At 43.6% G+C, this 14,052-nt stretch overlaps 1 protein-coding gene across 3 annotated transcripts in view; it reads left to right on the top strand.

Annotated features, from left to right (window-relative positions):
- Positions 1-14,052, top strand: part of CPO (carboxypeptidase O) — a 224,946-nt gene that overhangs the window by 130,997 nt on the left and 79,897 nt on the right. For all 3 annotated transcript variants that reach the window (XM_044304955.1, XM_044304954.1, XM_044304953.1), the window contains one exon: positions 9,831-10,033. In XM_044304955.1, the coding sequence (XP_044160890.1) occupies positions 9,831-10,033 (203 nt within the window). The remainder of the gene's footprint in view (positions 1-9,830; positions 10,034-14,052) is intronic.

The raw sequence follows: 14,052 nt of genomic DNA, 5'->3' as shown, positions 1-14,052 counted from the left end.
CGCTCTTTACACTGACCTCCACAGTGGCACGCCCCATTAACAGTCACCTTACAATGCCGCACCCCCTTAAAAATTACTTCTACAGCACCTCACCCCCTTAACAGTGACTTATACAGTGGACTGCCCCCTTAACAGTCACGCCACAATGCCCTGCCCCGTTAAAGTAACCTTTACAGCACCCTGCCCCCTTACCATTGACCTCCACAGCAGCCCACCCCCTTAACTTTGACCTTCACAGAGGCCTGCCTCCTAAACAATGACATCCACATCACCTCGCCCCCTTAACAGTGACCTACAAAGTACCCTGCCCCCTTAACAGTGACCTCTACAGTGGTCCACACCCTTTACAGTGACCCTCCACTGTGATCTTTTCCTTTACAGTGACCTCCACAGCAGCTCACCCCTTTATCAGTGACCCCCACAGTGGCCCGCCCTCTTAACAGTGATTTACACAGCAGCCCACCCCTTTAACAGTGACCCCCACAGTGGCCCGCCCTCTTAACAGTGACTTCCACAGCATTCCATCCCCTTAACAGTGACCTCCACAGCGGGTGGCCCCCTTAACCTTGAGCTGCACAGGAGGGTCCTTCCCCTTTTAAAAGTAAACCTCCTACTGCCCCCTTAATATAAGACCTCCATAGCACCCAGTCCACTTAATATAAGACTTCCACAGCACCCTGCCCCTTTAAAATGTGACATCGATAGCACCTTACCCCTTAACCGTGACTTCTACAGCACCACGTCCCCTTAACAATGACCTCAAACAAACAGTAAGGAAAAAAGCTGTTGTAATGGAAACCTGGTGTAAGTGTGTATGTCCAGACTGAAGGACCTGCAAGTTTTTATTGGATAATAAGGGTCATATGACTTTGTGAATGGCAGTTAGAATGTGAATAAAGCTGCGATCTCCTATTGGCTAATACACGGGTGTTGCACGGGTATATTTCATCTATTTCATTTTATGTTTCCGTGTGTCTGAAAAAGATATCGACAGTTTCCCCCATAACAGTGACCTCTACAGTACTCACCCCTTTAACATTGACCTCCACAGCAGTGGCCGCCCCTTTAAAATTGACCTCTACAGTGCCCGCCCTTTTAACAGTGACTTTCACAGTTATCGCCCCTTTAACAGTGACTTTCACAGTGACTGCCCCTTTAACAGTGACTTTCACAGTGACTGTCCCTTTAACAGTGACTTTCACAGTGGCCGCCCCTTTAACAGTGACTTTCACAGTGACTGCCCCTTTAGCAGTGACTTTCACAGTGACTGCCCCTTTAAAAGTGACTTTCATAGTGACCGCCCCTTTAACAGTGACTTTCACAGTGACCGCCCCTTTAACAGTGACTTTCATAGTGACCGCTCCTTTAACAGGGCTTGTATTATAATGCCACCCCTATATTATAATTTCCCCTTGTGGTGGTATTATATACAATGTTCTCCCCCTGTAGTATAATACCTACCTGTACTGGTAATATAAATAATGCTCTCCCCCTGTATTCCACCTGTAGTGGTAATATATATATATATATATATATATATATATAATTGTCTCTTCCCCTGTAGTATAATGCCTGCCTGTAGTGGAAATATATATAATACTCTCCCCCTGTAGTGACCCCTGTCATATCATGCCCCCAGAAGCGGTAATATATATATAACACTCTCTTCCTACCCCAGGGCCTCCATTAGTGTGCGTATATATATAGGCCTTGTAAAATTGAGGATGCAGCACACTGTATAGAAGAGGGGTGCACGTCCGACCAGTGTGGACCAGCACCTAGGTCCAATGAACTAGAAATTGAAAAACAGCCAGCAGCACTCCAAAATATCAAAGAAAACGTGTGGTTTGTTAACCCAAAGTCAAGTGATGTTTCAACAGCTTGTTGCTGTCTTTATCAAGCCTTGATAAAGACAGCAACAAGCTGTTGAAACGTCGCTTGACTTTGGCTTAATAAACCACACGTTTTCTTTGATATTTTGGAGTGCTGCTGGCCGTTTGTCCATTTCTAGATATATATATATATATATATATATATATATTTACAGTGGATATAAGAAGTCTACACACCCCTGGTAAAATGTCAGGTTTCTGTGATGTAAAAAAATTAGACAAAGATGAATCATTTCAGAACTTTTTGCACCTAAATCTGTGTTAATATGACCCATAAACGGTACAACTCAATTGAAAAACAAACTGAAATCTTTTAGGTGGAGGAAAGAAAAAATATAAAAATAAAATAATGTGGTTGCATAAGTGTGCACACCCTTAAACGAATACTTTGCTGAAGCACCTTTTGATTTTATTACAGCACTCAGTCTTTTTGGGTATGAGTCTATCAGCATGGCACATTTTGACTTAGCAAGATTTGCCCACTCTTCTTTGCAAAAACACTCCAAATCTGTCATATTGTGAGGGCATCTCCTGTGCACAGCCCTCTTCAGATCTCCCCACAGATTTCCAATCGTATTCAGGTCTGGGCTCTGGCTGGGCCATTCCAAAACTTTAATCTTCTTCTGGTGAAGCCATTCCTTTGTTGATTTGGATGTATGCTTTGGGTCGTTGTCATGCTGAAAGATGAAGTTCCTCTTCTTGTTCAGCTTTCTAGCAGAAGCCTGAAGGTTTTGTGCCAATATTGACTGGTATTTGGAACTGCTCATAATTCCCTCTAGCTTAACTAAGGCCCCAGTTCCAGCTGAATAAAAACAGCCCCAAAGTATTATGCTGCCACCACCATGCTTCACTGTGGGTATGGTGTTTTTTTGGGTGATGTGCAGTGTTGTTTTTGCACCGAACATATGTTTTGGAATTATGTCCAAAAAGTTCAACCTCGGTTTCATCAGACCATAACACCTTTTCCGACATGCTTTTGGGAGACTTCAGATGTGATTTTGCAAAATGTAGCCTGGCTTGGATGTTTTTATTCCTAAGAAAAGGCTTTCGTCTTGCTACTCTACCCCATAGCCCAGACATATGAAGAATACGGGAGATTGTTGTCACATGTACCACACAGCCAGTACTTGCCAGATATTCCTGCAGCTCCTTTATTGTTGCTGTAGGCCTCTTAGTAGCCTCCTAGACCAGTTTTCTTCTTGTCTTTTCATAAATTTTGGAGGGACGTCCAGTTCTTGGTAATGTCACTGTTGTGCCATATTTTCTCTACCTGATGATAACTGTCTTCTCTGTGTTCCATGGTATATCTAATGCCTTGGAAATTCTTTTGTACCCTTCTCCTGACTGATACCTTTTAACAATGAGATCCCTCTGATGCTTTGGAAGCTCTCTGTGGACCATGGTTTTTGCTGTGGGATGCGACTAAGAAAATTTCAGGAAAGACCAACTAGAGCAGCTGAACTTTATTTGGGGTTAATCAGAGGCACTTTAAATGATGGCAGGTGTATGCTGACTCCTATTTAACATGATTTTGAATGTGATTGCTTAATTCTGAACAAAGCTACATCCCCAGTTATAAGAGGGTGTGCATACTTGTGCAATGCACACTATTTTAGTTGAGTTTTTTTTTTCTTCCCTCCACCTAAGGCTGGGTTCACACGGGCGTGTCCGGATTAGGTCCGGATGCGTCCCGGTGTATTGCGGCAAACCCGCGCGATTAGGTACGCAATTGCAGTCAGTTTTGACTGCGATTGCGTTCCGATGTTCAGTTTTTATCACGCGGGTGCAATGTGTTTTGCACTCGCGTGATAAAAACCGACTGTGGTACCCAGACCCGAACTTCTTCACAGAAGTTCAGGTTTGGGTTAGTTGTAGTGTAGATTGTATTATTTTCCCTTATAACATGGTTATAAGGGAAAATAATAGCATTCTGAATACAGAATGCTTAGTACAAGGTCAATTGAGGGTTAAAAAAAAATAAAAGAAATTAACTCACCTTGTCCTCTTCATCGCGCAGTTCCCGGTCTCTTCTGATGAGCTGTCGGCTAAAGGACCTTTGGTGACGTCAGATCACATGCTCCAATCACATGGTACATCACCGTGGTGTATTCAGAATGCTATTATTTTCCCTTATAACCATGTTATAAGGGAAAATAATACAGTGAATAGACTGTCACCTTGCAACCATGAGTGAAAATCGCACCGCATCCGCACTTGCTTGCGGATGCTTGCGATTTTCACTCAGCCCCATTCATTTCTATGGGGCCTGTCCTGCGTTACAAACGCAGAATATAGAGCATGCTGCGATTTTAAAGCATTGCAGAAGTGATGCGTGAAAAAAATCGCTCATGTGCACAGCCCCATAGAAATGAATGGGTCAGGATTCAGTGCGGGTGCAATACGTTCACCTACCGCATTGCACCCGCGCGGAAATCTCGCCCGTGTGAACTCAGCCTAAAAGAATTCAGTTTGTTTTTCAATTGAGTTGTACAGTTTATAGGTCACATTAAGGGTCCATTCACACGTCCGTTTTTTCTTTCCTGATCTGTTCCGTTTTTTGCGGAACAGATCAGGACCAGATCTGGACCCATTCATTTTCAATGGGTCCTGGAAATAATCGGACAGCACAATGTGTGCTGTCCGTTTCCGTTGTTCCGTATGTCCGTTTAAATATAAAACATGTCCTATTCTTTTCCGCAAAATTCGGATCCTGGTACAATACAAAGTCAATGGATCCGCAAAAAACGGAAGACATTCGGATGTCATTCCGTATGTCTTCCGTTTTTTGCGGAATCCGTTCCTGGAAACACATAGCAATTTTTTTTTATTTTTTTTTAAAGAAATCCAAACAACTTTATTTGATTATTGAAATGTATACATGTTTCAGTTTTTTGCGGATCCGCAAAAAACGGATGACATACGGAAACATTTTCAGGAACAACGGATCCGCAAAAAACGGACCGAAATTCGGATTATAGAAAAATACTGACGTGTGACTGTAGCCTAAAGGTGGAAAAAGTTCTGAAATGATTTATCTTTGTCTAATTTTTTTACATCACAGAAACCTGTAATTTTAACAGGGGTGTGTAGACGTTTTATATCCACTGTACATATATATATATATATATATATATTATAGTGGGGTTTTGCTCTGGTAGATAGGGTAAGCAGACACAGTACAGAGGCAAAATACAAGTTCTTAACGCAAAACGTCAGTGTTTATTCACACTTGAGGCAATTGCACAAAACAGCACGTAACTTTGCAGTCTTGGTATTAATTCACACACAATGGAAAGTTCATACTGTATAACACAAGTCACTGGCAGTTCTTACTCCAGTAGTCCACAGCAGACTTTAGGGGGCCTGTTTCTCCAACATGTGGCTCTCAGCCCTACAGCACAGCACCAAGCCTCAGATCCCAAAACAGAGACATTTTTGCTGAGCGTAAACTTCATTCAAATAAACAGATTTCCAGCACGAAGGAGATAAAATCTTGCATGTTCTTTATTAAATATTCCAAATGTACACATGGTGCAGTGACCAGATCATGACTAAGAGCCGGCTGGCCTGAAACATCTCGGTCTGACCAGGGACATGGAGGGACCTCTTTCACTGCACCGTGTGTACGTTTGGAATATTTAATAAAGAACATGCAAGATTTTATCTCCTTCGTGCTGGAAATCTGTTTATTTGAGTTTACGCTGAGCTGACCTGGCTTTTTCGTCGCATTACTGAACTGGTGAGCTGGATCTCTGCTGAGCCCAGCTGCCTATTTAAGGACAGCCAGGTGCTGCCAAAACCTGGACCAGCACTTAACCTCCGGTCCAGTATTTGACCTCACCTGGCTTAACCATCCCAGCCGCACATGCTGGGAGGAAAATACCTGCTTTGACAGACACAACCCTTCACTGTGTCACAATATATATAATACTCACCTGTGTCCCACCATGTGTCCTAAGTAAACATGTTCCAGATTGGGCAGTCACAATGACATCACAGCAACCTCATGTACTAGGTCTCAGGTGGTGGGATAGCATGATAATGAATGCCTGCGTCAGTAGTTATAATGCCCCCCAGTAGAAGCGCCAAGTATTTATAATGCCCCATGTAATAGCCCAAGTATTATAAAGCCCTGCAAAGCTCCTAGTTATAATGACCCTTTGTTAGACCTAGGCCTTCTGCCATAGCTCTCGTTGTCTCACCTGTCATATGTTGTCTCCGCCAGATATGGCAGGTGCATGCCTGCCAGACAGGTTCTTTGGCCACATTGCCTCCATGCTCCATCCCATGCTGGTGTCCTATAGGGGCTTGCGCCTGCCGCTTCCTGTCATTTATACTTCCAGGGGCACATGCTTCCTGCCCCCCCATCACGGGCCCTGGGTGGGGTTACAAGGTTAAATAGCAGCTTCTTCTTCCAGGAAGTTGCCTGAGCATTTAGTTACTAAAAGTAATAGCAAAGGTGTTCTGATCTTCTGTGTTTGACCATTCTGTTTGCCTACCGCCTACATCGCCTACTGGACCTGTATGACCCTGAACCTGTCTGATCCTTTGTGCAATGCTACTATCTGATACTGGCTTCTGAAATCTGTCTGGTCTCTGACCACGCTTCAGCTTCTGACTCTGACAATCATGATCACCATCAGCTGCTGCCTTTATTCCAGTCTTCTCTGCAATACGACTTCTCACCACAGTGTCAGCTATTTTACTGCAGAAATAACAGCAGTTCACACTAACTGTGGCTCTTACTGCAACTTGAGCTACTAGAGCATTGTCTAAGTCTGTGAGTCAGCTGTCAACCGTATTAGCTAATCCTTTAGGTAGTGGTTCAGTTTCTCTATTGCTGCTTTCTGTCCTGTCTTCTGTGAGAGTGCTGAGTAACACCCTAGAGGTTAGTGGCTGCCATCCCTTGGTTGATAAAGAGAATCCACACTCTATGATTTGACCAGTGGATCCCACCCACTGGTCATAACACCCCTGTAGTGCCACCTGTATTATAATGCCCCCTGTAGTGTGGGACCCACTGGTCGTAACACCCCTGTAGTGCCCCCTGTAGTATAGTGCCCCCTTTAGTGCCAGTATTTATAATGCACCCCCTATAGTGCCCAAATGAATAATGCCCCTGACATGCTCTTGCCTGTATTATAATGCCACACCTGTACTCCCTCTATAGTATAATGCCCCCCCCCCTGTGGTGGTAGTACGGTATATATAATTATCTTCCCCCTGTAGTCCCTCTGTAGTATAATGCCCTCTGTAGTGGGAGTATATATAATTCTCTTCCATTGTAGTCCCCGTGTACTATAATGCCTCCCTGTAGAGGTAATACCCGCCCTGTATATATATAATATATAATACTCTTCCCCATGTAGTCACTCTGTAGTATAATGCCCCCCTGTGGTGATTGTATATATAATGCTCTTTCTCTTAAGTCCCTCTTTACTATAATCCCCCCCATAGTAGTAATATATATAAATATATATATATATATATATATATTTATATATATATATATATATATATATATATACAGTGGTCCCTCAAGATACAATATTAATTGGTTGCAGGATGATGAAACCATTGTAAGTTGAGTAATCGGTTCCAAAGCCCCAAAATGTCATCCAAGATAAGAGAAAATTAAGATTAAAAAAAAATAAGCAGATAACTAAGACAGATAAAACAATTCCTTCCATATAATATATTATATACATGTATACAGCTATTTTACCAGAGAAGTAGCCTTAATTGGTTGGATCTGAGTCATTTTATGTTGTATGTTGAGTCTGGTTTAAACTTAAGATGGGTCAGAAAAGACCATTGTATGTTGAAAATATTGTATCCTGAGGCCACTGTTTCTTGAGGGATCAGTGTGTATATATATATATATATACACTACGTGCAGAATTATTAGGCAAATGAGTATTTTGACCACATCATCCTCTTTATGCATGTTGTCTTACTCCAAGCTGTATAGGCTCGAAAGCCTACTACCAATTAAGCATATTAGGTGATGTGCATCTCTGTAATGAGAAGGGGTGTGCTCTAATGACATCAACACCCTGTATCAGGTGTGCATAATTATTAGGCAACTTTACTTTGGCAAAATGGGTCAAAAGAAGAACTTGACAGGCTCAGAAAAGTCAAAAATAGTGAGATATCTTGCAGAGGGATGCAGCACTCTTAAAATTGCAAAGCTTCTGAAGCGTGATCATCGAACAATCAAGCGTTTCATTCAAAATAGTCAACAGGGTCGCAAGAAGCGTGTGGAAAAACCAAGGCGCAAAATAACTGCCCATGAACTGAGAAAAGTCAAGCGTGCAGCTGCCAAGATGCCACTTGCCACCAGTTTGGCCATATTTCAGAGCTGCAACATCACTGGAGTGCCCAAAAGCACAAGGTGTGCAATACTCAGAGACATGGCCAAGGTAAGAAAGGCTGAAAGACGACCACCACTGAACAAGACACACAAGCTGAAACGTCAAGACTGGGCCAAGAAATATCTCAAGACTGATTTTTCTAAGGTTTTATGGACTGATGAAATGAGAGTGAGTCTTGATGGGCCAGGTGGCTGGATTGCTAAAGGGCAGAGAGCTCCAGTCCGACTCAGACGCCAGCAAGGTGGAGGTGGAGTACTGGTTTGGGCTGGTATCATCAAAGATGAGCTTGTGGGGCCTTTTTGGGTTGAGGATGGAGTCAAGCTCAACTCCCAGTCCTACTGCCAGTTTCTGGAAGACACCTTCTTCAAGCAGTGGTACAGGAAGAAGTCTGCAAGGTAAGAAAAACATGATTTTCATGCAGGACAATGCTCCATCACACGCGTCCAAGTACTCCACAACGTGGCTGGCAAGAAAGGGTATAAAAGAAGAAAATCTAATGACATGGCCTCCTTGTTCACCTGATCTGAACCCCATTGAGAACCTGTGGTCCATCATCAAATGTGAGATTTACAAGGAGGGAAAACAGTACACCTCTCTGAACAGTGTCTGGGAGGCTGTGGTTGCTGCTGCACGCAATGTTGATGGTGAACAGATCAAAACACTGACAGAATCCATGGATGGCAGGCTTTTGAGTGTCCTTGCAAAGAAAGGTGGCTATATTGGTCACTGATTTGTTTTTGTTTTGTTTTTGAATGTCAGAAATGTATATTTGTGAATGTTGAGATGTTATATTGGTTTCACTGGTAAAAATAAATAATTGAAATGGGTATATATTTGTTTTTTGTTAAGTTGCCTAATAATTAAGCACAGTAATAGTCACCTGCACACACATATATCCCCCTAAAATAGCTAAAACTAAAAACAAACTAAAAACTACTTCCAAAAATATTCAGCTTTGATATTAATGAGTTTTTTGGGTTCATTGAGAACATGGTTGTTGTTCAATAATAAAATTAATCCTCAAAAATACAACTTGCCTAATAATTCTGCACTCCCTGTATATATATATATGTAATATGCTCTCTCCCCTGTAGTTCCACTGTAGTATAATGTCTTTCTGTAGTGGTAATATGTATAATGCTCTCTCCCCCTCCTTCTCCAATAATGCCAACATGTAGCCTGAGTTCTCATGTCCCGGCACAGGCGGTCACAATGACATCATCACAATCTCCTGCACCAGGTCTCAGGTGGTGCAGTGGCATGGTTATGACCTCCTGAGTTAGGAAGCAGCCACTTGTGACCACGTCATCGAGGAGCCTGTAAGCCGGGGCAAGAGATCGAGGTGATGTCATTGTGACCTCATGTTCCATTCTATTGCCTCATAGGTTCCTGTTCCCCACTGTAAAGGGTCGTCCCCTCAGAGGTAGGTCAGTCATCACCTGAGGCAAGATGCTCTTTTTCCTTATGGCAGATGTGGCTATCTATCTATATCCATGTGGCACTGGTATCATATCCATCTATAGCTATGTAACCACTCTCTATTTCTCGTCTATTTATATTTCAGATTTTGGATCATCTACAAATTGTTCAAGCAATTCATACTGTGGAGTTTCACCTGTTTCAGAACCAGAAACCAAGGCAGTAGTTGATTTTGTGGAGATAAGAAAATCAGAAATGATTTGCTTTCTGACAATGCACTCCTACAGTCAATACATCTTAACAGCATATGGCTATTCTAAGGATCTTCCAAAGAGCTATAATGAAACGGTAATTAAACCTTTGTCTCACTGTAATTGAATAGTAATTAAGCTTTTTCAATGCATGCAGCCTCTCAGAGCTTGGAGTGGCAGAATGAACTTGCTCCTGCTCTTAGCTAAGTAGCAGTATTCATTTACTAGTCTGAGAAATGATCACAGCTACTGTCTTTAACTTATGTTAGCTTGAACCTTAACTTAGCCTTTGCTATAAAATGCTAAATTTATACTTGAACTTATGAAATACCACTCATATGTAGCAAGGAAAACTGTCAGAACTGTTCAACCGTTTAAAACAATGGAAGATTCATCATCAGGGTGTGTAGTGGTGCAGTTTTTGTATAGTGCACCGTAACTGAAATATTTCCCCTGTGTGTTATCCTTGCTCAAGTGTGTTATAACTACACTGCTTGATAAGGAGCTCATGAACGAGAAGATTACTGCATGTGGACCCTTACCAGCCCTTTATTTATATAAACTAAAAGTCAATGGTACAAGTGCAACCAGTGGCGTACATAGAGAAGTAAGGGCCCCATAACGAGGATCAAACCAGGCCCCCACACAGAACAGAATGACCCTTGGGCCATTTTTTTACTGCCTCATTTGCTCAATTGTTCCTTTAAAGGGTAGAGTCCTGGCCAAGTTTTCAACTCTAGTAGAAGAGGAGATAATCCCAACTAAGACTGGGCCCCCTCTTGCCCTGGGCCCCATAGCAGTCACATGGTCTGCCGCTATGGTAGTTACTCCCCTAAGTACAACCTGACCTTATGATACTAATCATATATTCATACCACATTTATTATCTTGGGACAATGAATGAAAATGAGCTCTTAGCAAGCTCTGCCTCTAATGCCACCAGATGTAAGGCCGCTATCCTATAAATCAATGTTTGACCATTTAAATAGGCCTTGAGACATAACTCGAATATTGTCTCAAGGCCTATTTAAAGGGTTGAACATTGACTTATAGGATAGCTGCCTTACACCTGGAGGCATTAGAGGCAGAGCTTGTTAAGAGCTCATTTGCATCCCTTTCTTCCCAGAATTCTGGAGGAGCATGTATGGCCTATACGTCTCCTCACAATAATTAAGGCACTCTCTCAATAAGAAGAGATAGTATCCCCCAAATCTTGTCACAATGACCCCTGTATGCAGGTCAAGAAGCAACTGTGAGAACTGTACATGGAACAACTGATTGGTTCAATATTGGAAAAGGAGTACGACAAGGCTGCATATTATCATCCTATTTATTTAACTTATATGCAGAACATATAATAAAAAATTCTGGACTGGATAAAGCAAAAGCTGGAATTAGAATTGCTGCTAGAAATATCAACAACCTCAGATATGCAGATGATACGACTCATGGCATAAAGCAAAGAAGAATTAAGGAGCCTCTTGATGAGAGTGAAAGAGGAGAGTGCAAAAGTTGGCAGATCATGGCATCAGGATCCATCTCCTCCTGGCAAATAGGAGGGGGTGGAAGCAGTATTAGATTTTGTTTTCTTGGGCTCAAAGATCACTGCAGATGGTGACTGCAGCCATGAAATTAAAAGACGTTTGCTTCTTGGAAGGAAAGCAATGACAAACCTGGACAGTGTAATTAAAAGCAGAGATGTCACCTTGCCAACAAAAGTTCGTATGGTCAAAGCCATGGTTTTTCCTGTAGTAATGTGTGGTGATAAGAGCTGGACCATAGGGAAAGCTGAGCGTAGAAGAATCAGCGCTTTCGAACTGTGGTGCTAGAGAAGACTCAATCAATCAATCCTTGAAGAAATTAACCCTGATTGTTTATTGGAAGGAGCAATACTGAAGCTGGAGCTAAAATACTTTGGGCACATAATGAGAAGGCAGGACTCATTGGAGAAGACCCTGATGCTGGGAAAGATCGAAGGCAAAAGGAGAAGTGGACTGCAGAGAATGAGATGGCTGGACAGTATCATGGAAGCAGCAAACATGAGTTTAGGCAAGCTTCGAGAGACAGTGAAAGATAGAGGGGCCTGGCGTGCTGTGGTCCATGGGGTCGCAAAGAGTCGAGCACAACTGAATTGCAACTGAATAACAACAAGAGGTGGAATTACACTCATTGACCCAAAAAATTACTTGCCCAGATAGAAATGTCAGCGTTGGGCTTCCAACTGGCATTTTTCAGCAGGATAATGCTCGCCCACAACAGCAAGACTTCCTTGTTCTGCCCAGTGCCAGATTTTGAAGGGAACCTGTCATCAACTTTATGCTAACCTCACTGAGGGCAGCATAAAATAGTGACAGAAATGCTAATGTCAGCGGTGTGTCACTAAAGAGCTAAAAGTAAATGGTTGATGAGAACCAGCATCATAATCATTGCAGCACCGGCCTTGAAAAGAGTCAAATCTACCTGAGAAGAGTCATGGTTATTCATAATCTCCTGCACTCCCCGCTCATCTGCTGATAATTGGCAGTTCTCTCCTAGAGAGAAAGGGAGAAAACTAGGTAGAAGACTGTCAATCATCAACAGGAGCCAGAAAAGAAGATGGCGGCAGCATGTCCGGTATAAAAAATCCCTTTAACCACCTCCGGACCGCCTAACGCAGATGTGCGGTCCGGAGGTGGCGGCCCTGCGCAGAGTCACGCATATACGCGTCATCTCGCGAGGGCCGGGATTTCCTGTGAACGCGCGCACACAGGCGCGCGCGCTCACAGGAACGGAAGGTAAGCGAGAGGATCTCCAGCCTGCCAGCGGCGATCGCTCGCTGGCAGGCTGGAGATCCGAATTTTTTAACCCCTAACAGGTATATTAGACGCTGTTTTCATAACAGCGTCTAATATACCTCCTACCTGGTCCTCTGGTGGTCCCTTTTGTTAGGATCGACCACCAGAGGACTCAGGTAGGTCAGTACAGTCGCACCAAACACTACACTACACCCCCCCCCAGTCACTTATTAACCCCTTATAAACCCCTGAACACCCATGATCACCCCATATAAACTCCCTGATCACCCCCCTGTCATTGATCACCGCCCTGTCATTGATCACCCCCCTGTCAGGCTCCGTTCAGACGTCCGTATGATTTTTACGGATCCACGGATCGGATCCGCAAAAAGCATACGGACGTCTGAATGGAGCCTTACAGGGGGGTGATCAATGACAGGCGGGTGATCACCCATATACACTCCCTGATCACCCCCTGTCATTGATCACCCCCCTGTCATTGATCACCCCCCTGTAAGGCTCCATTCAGACGTCCGCATGATTTTTACGGATCCATGGATACATGGATCGGATCCGCAAAACACATGCGGACGTCTGAATGGAGCCTTACAGGGGGTGATCAATGACAGGCGGGTGATCACCCATATACACTCCCTGATCACCCCCTGTCATTGATCACCCCCCTGTCATTGATCACCCCCCTGTAAGGCTCCATTCAGACGTCCGCATGATTTTTACGGATCCATGGATACATGGATCGGATCCGCAAAACACATGCGGACGTCTGAATGGAGCCTTACAGGGGGTGATCAATGACAGGCGGGTGATCACCCATATACACTCCCTGATCACCCCCTGTCATTGATCACCCCCCTGTCATTGATCACCCCCCTGTAAGGCTCCAGTCAGACGTCCGCATGATTTTTACGGATCCATGGATACATGGATCGGATCCGCAAAACACATGCGGATGTCTGAATGGAGCCTTACAGGGGGGTGATCAGTGACAGGGGGGTGATCACCCTGATCACCCCCTATCATTGATAACCCCCCTGTAAGGCTCCATTCAGACGTCCGCATGTGTTTTGTGGATCCGATCCATGTATCCATGGATCCGTAAAAAATCATGCGGATGTCTGAATGGAGCCTTACAGGGGGGGTGATCAGTGACAGGGGGGTGATCACCCTGATTACCCTGATCACCCCCTGTCATTGATAACCCCCCTGTAAGGCTCCATTCAGACGTCCGCATGTGTTTTGTGGATCCGATCCATGTATCCATGGATCCGTAAAAAATCATGCGGATGTCTGAATGGAGCCTTACAGGGGGGGTGATCAGTGA

This window comes from Bufo gargarizans, chromosome 8, assembly GCF_014858855.1.
Source record: "Bufo gargarizans isolate SCDJY-AF-19 chromosome 8, ASM1485885v1, whole genome shotgun sequence".
NCBI classification, from domain to species: Eukaryota; Metazoa; Chordata; class Amphibia; order Anura; family Bufonidae; genus Bufo; species Bufo gargarizans.
Note: the sequence above shows the minus strand (reverse complement) of the source record. Positions and strands in the feature narration are given on the sequence as shown.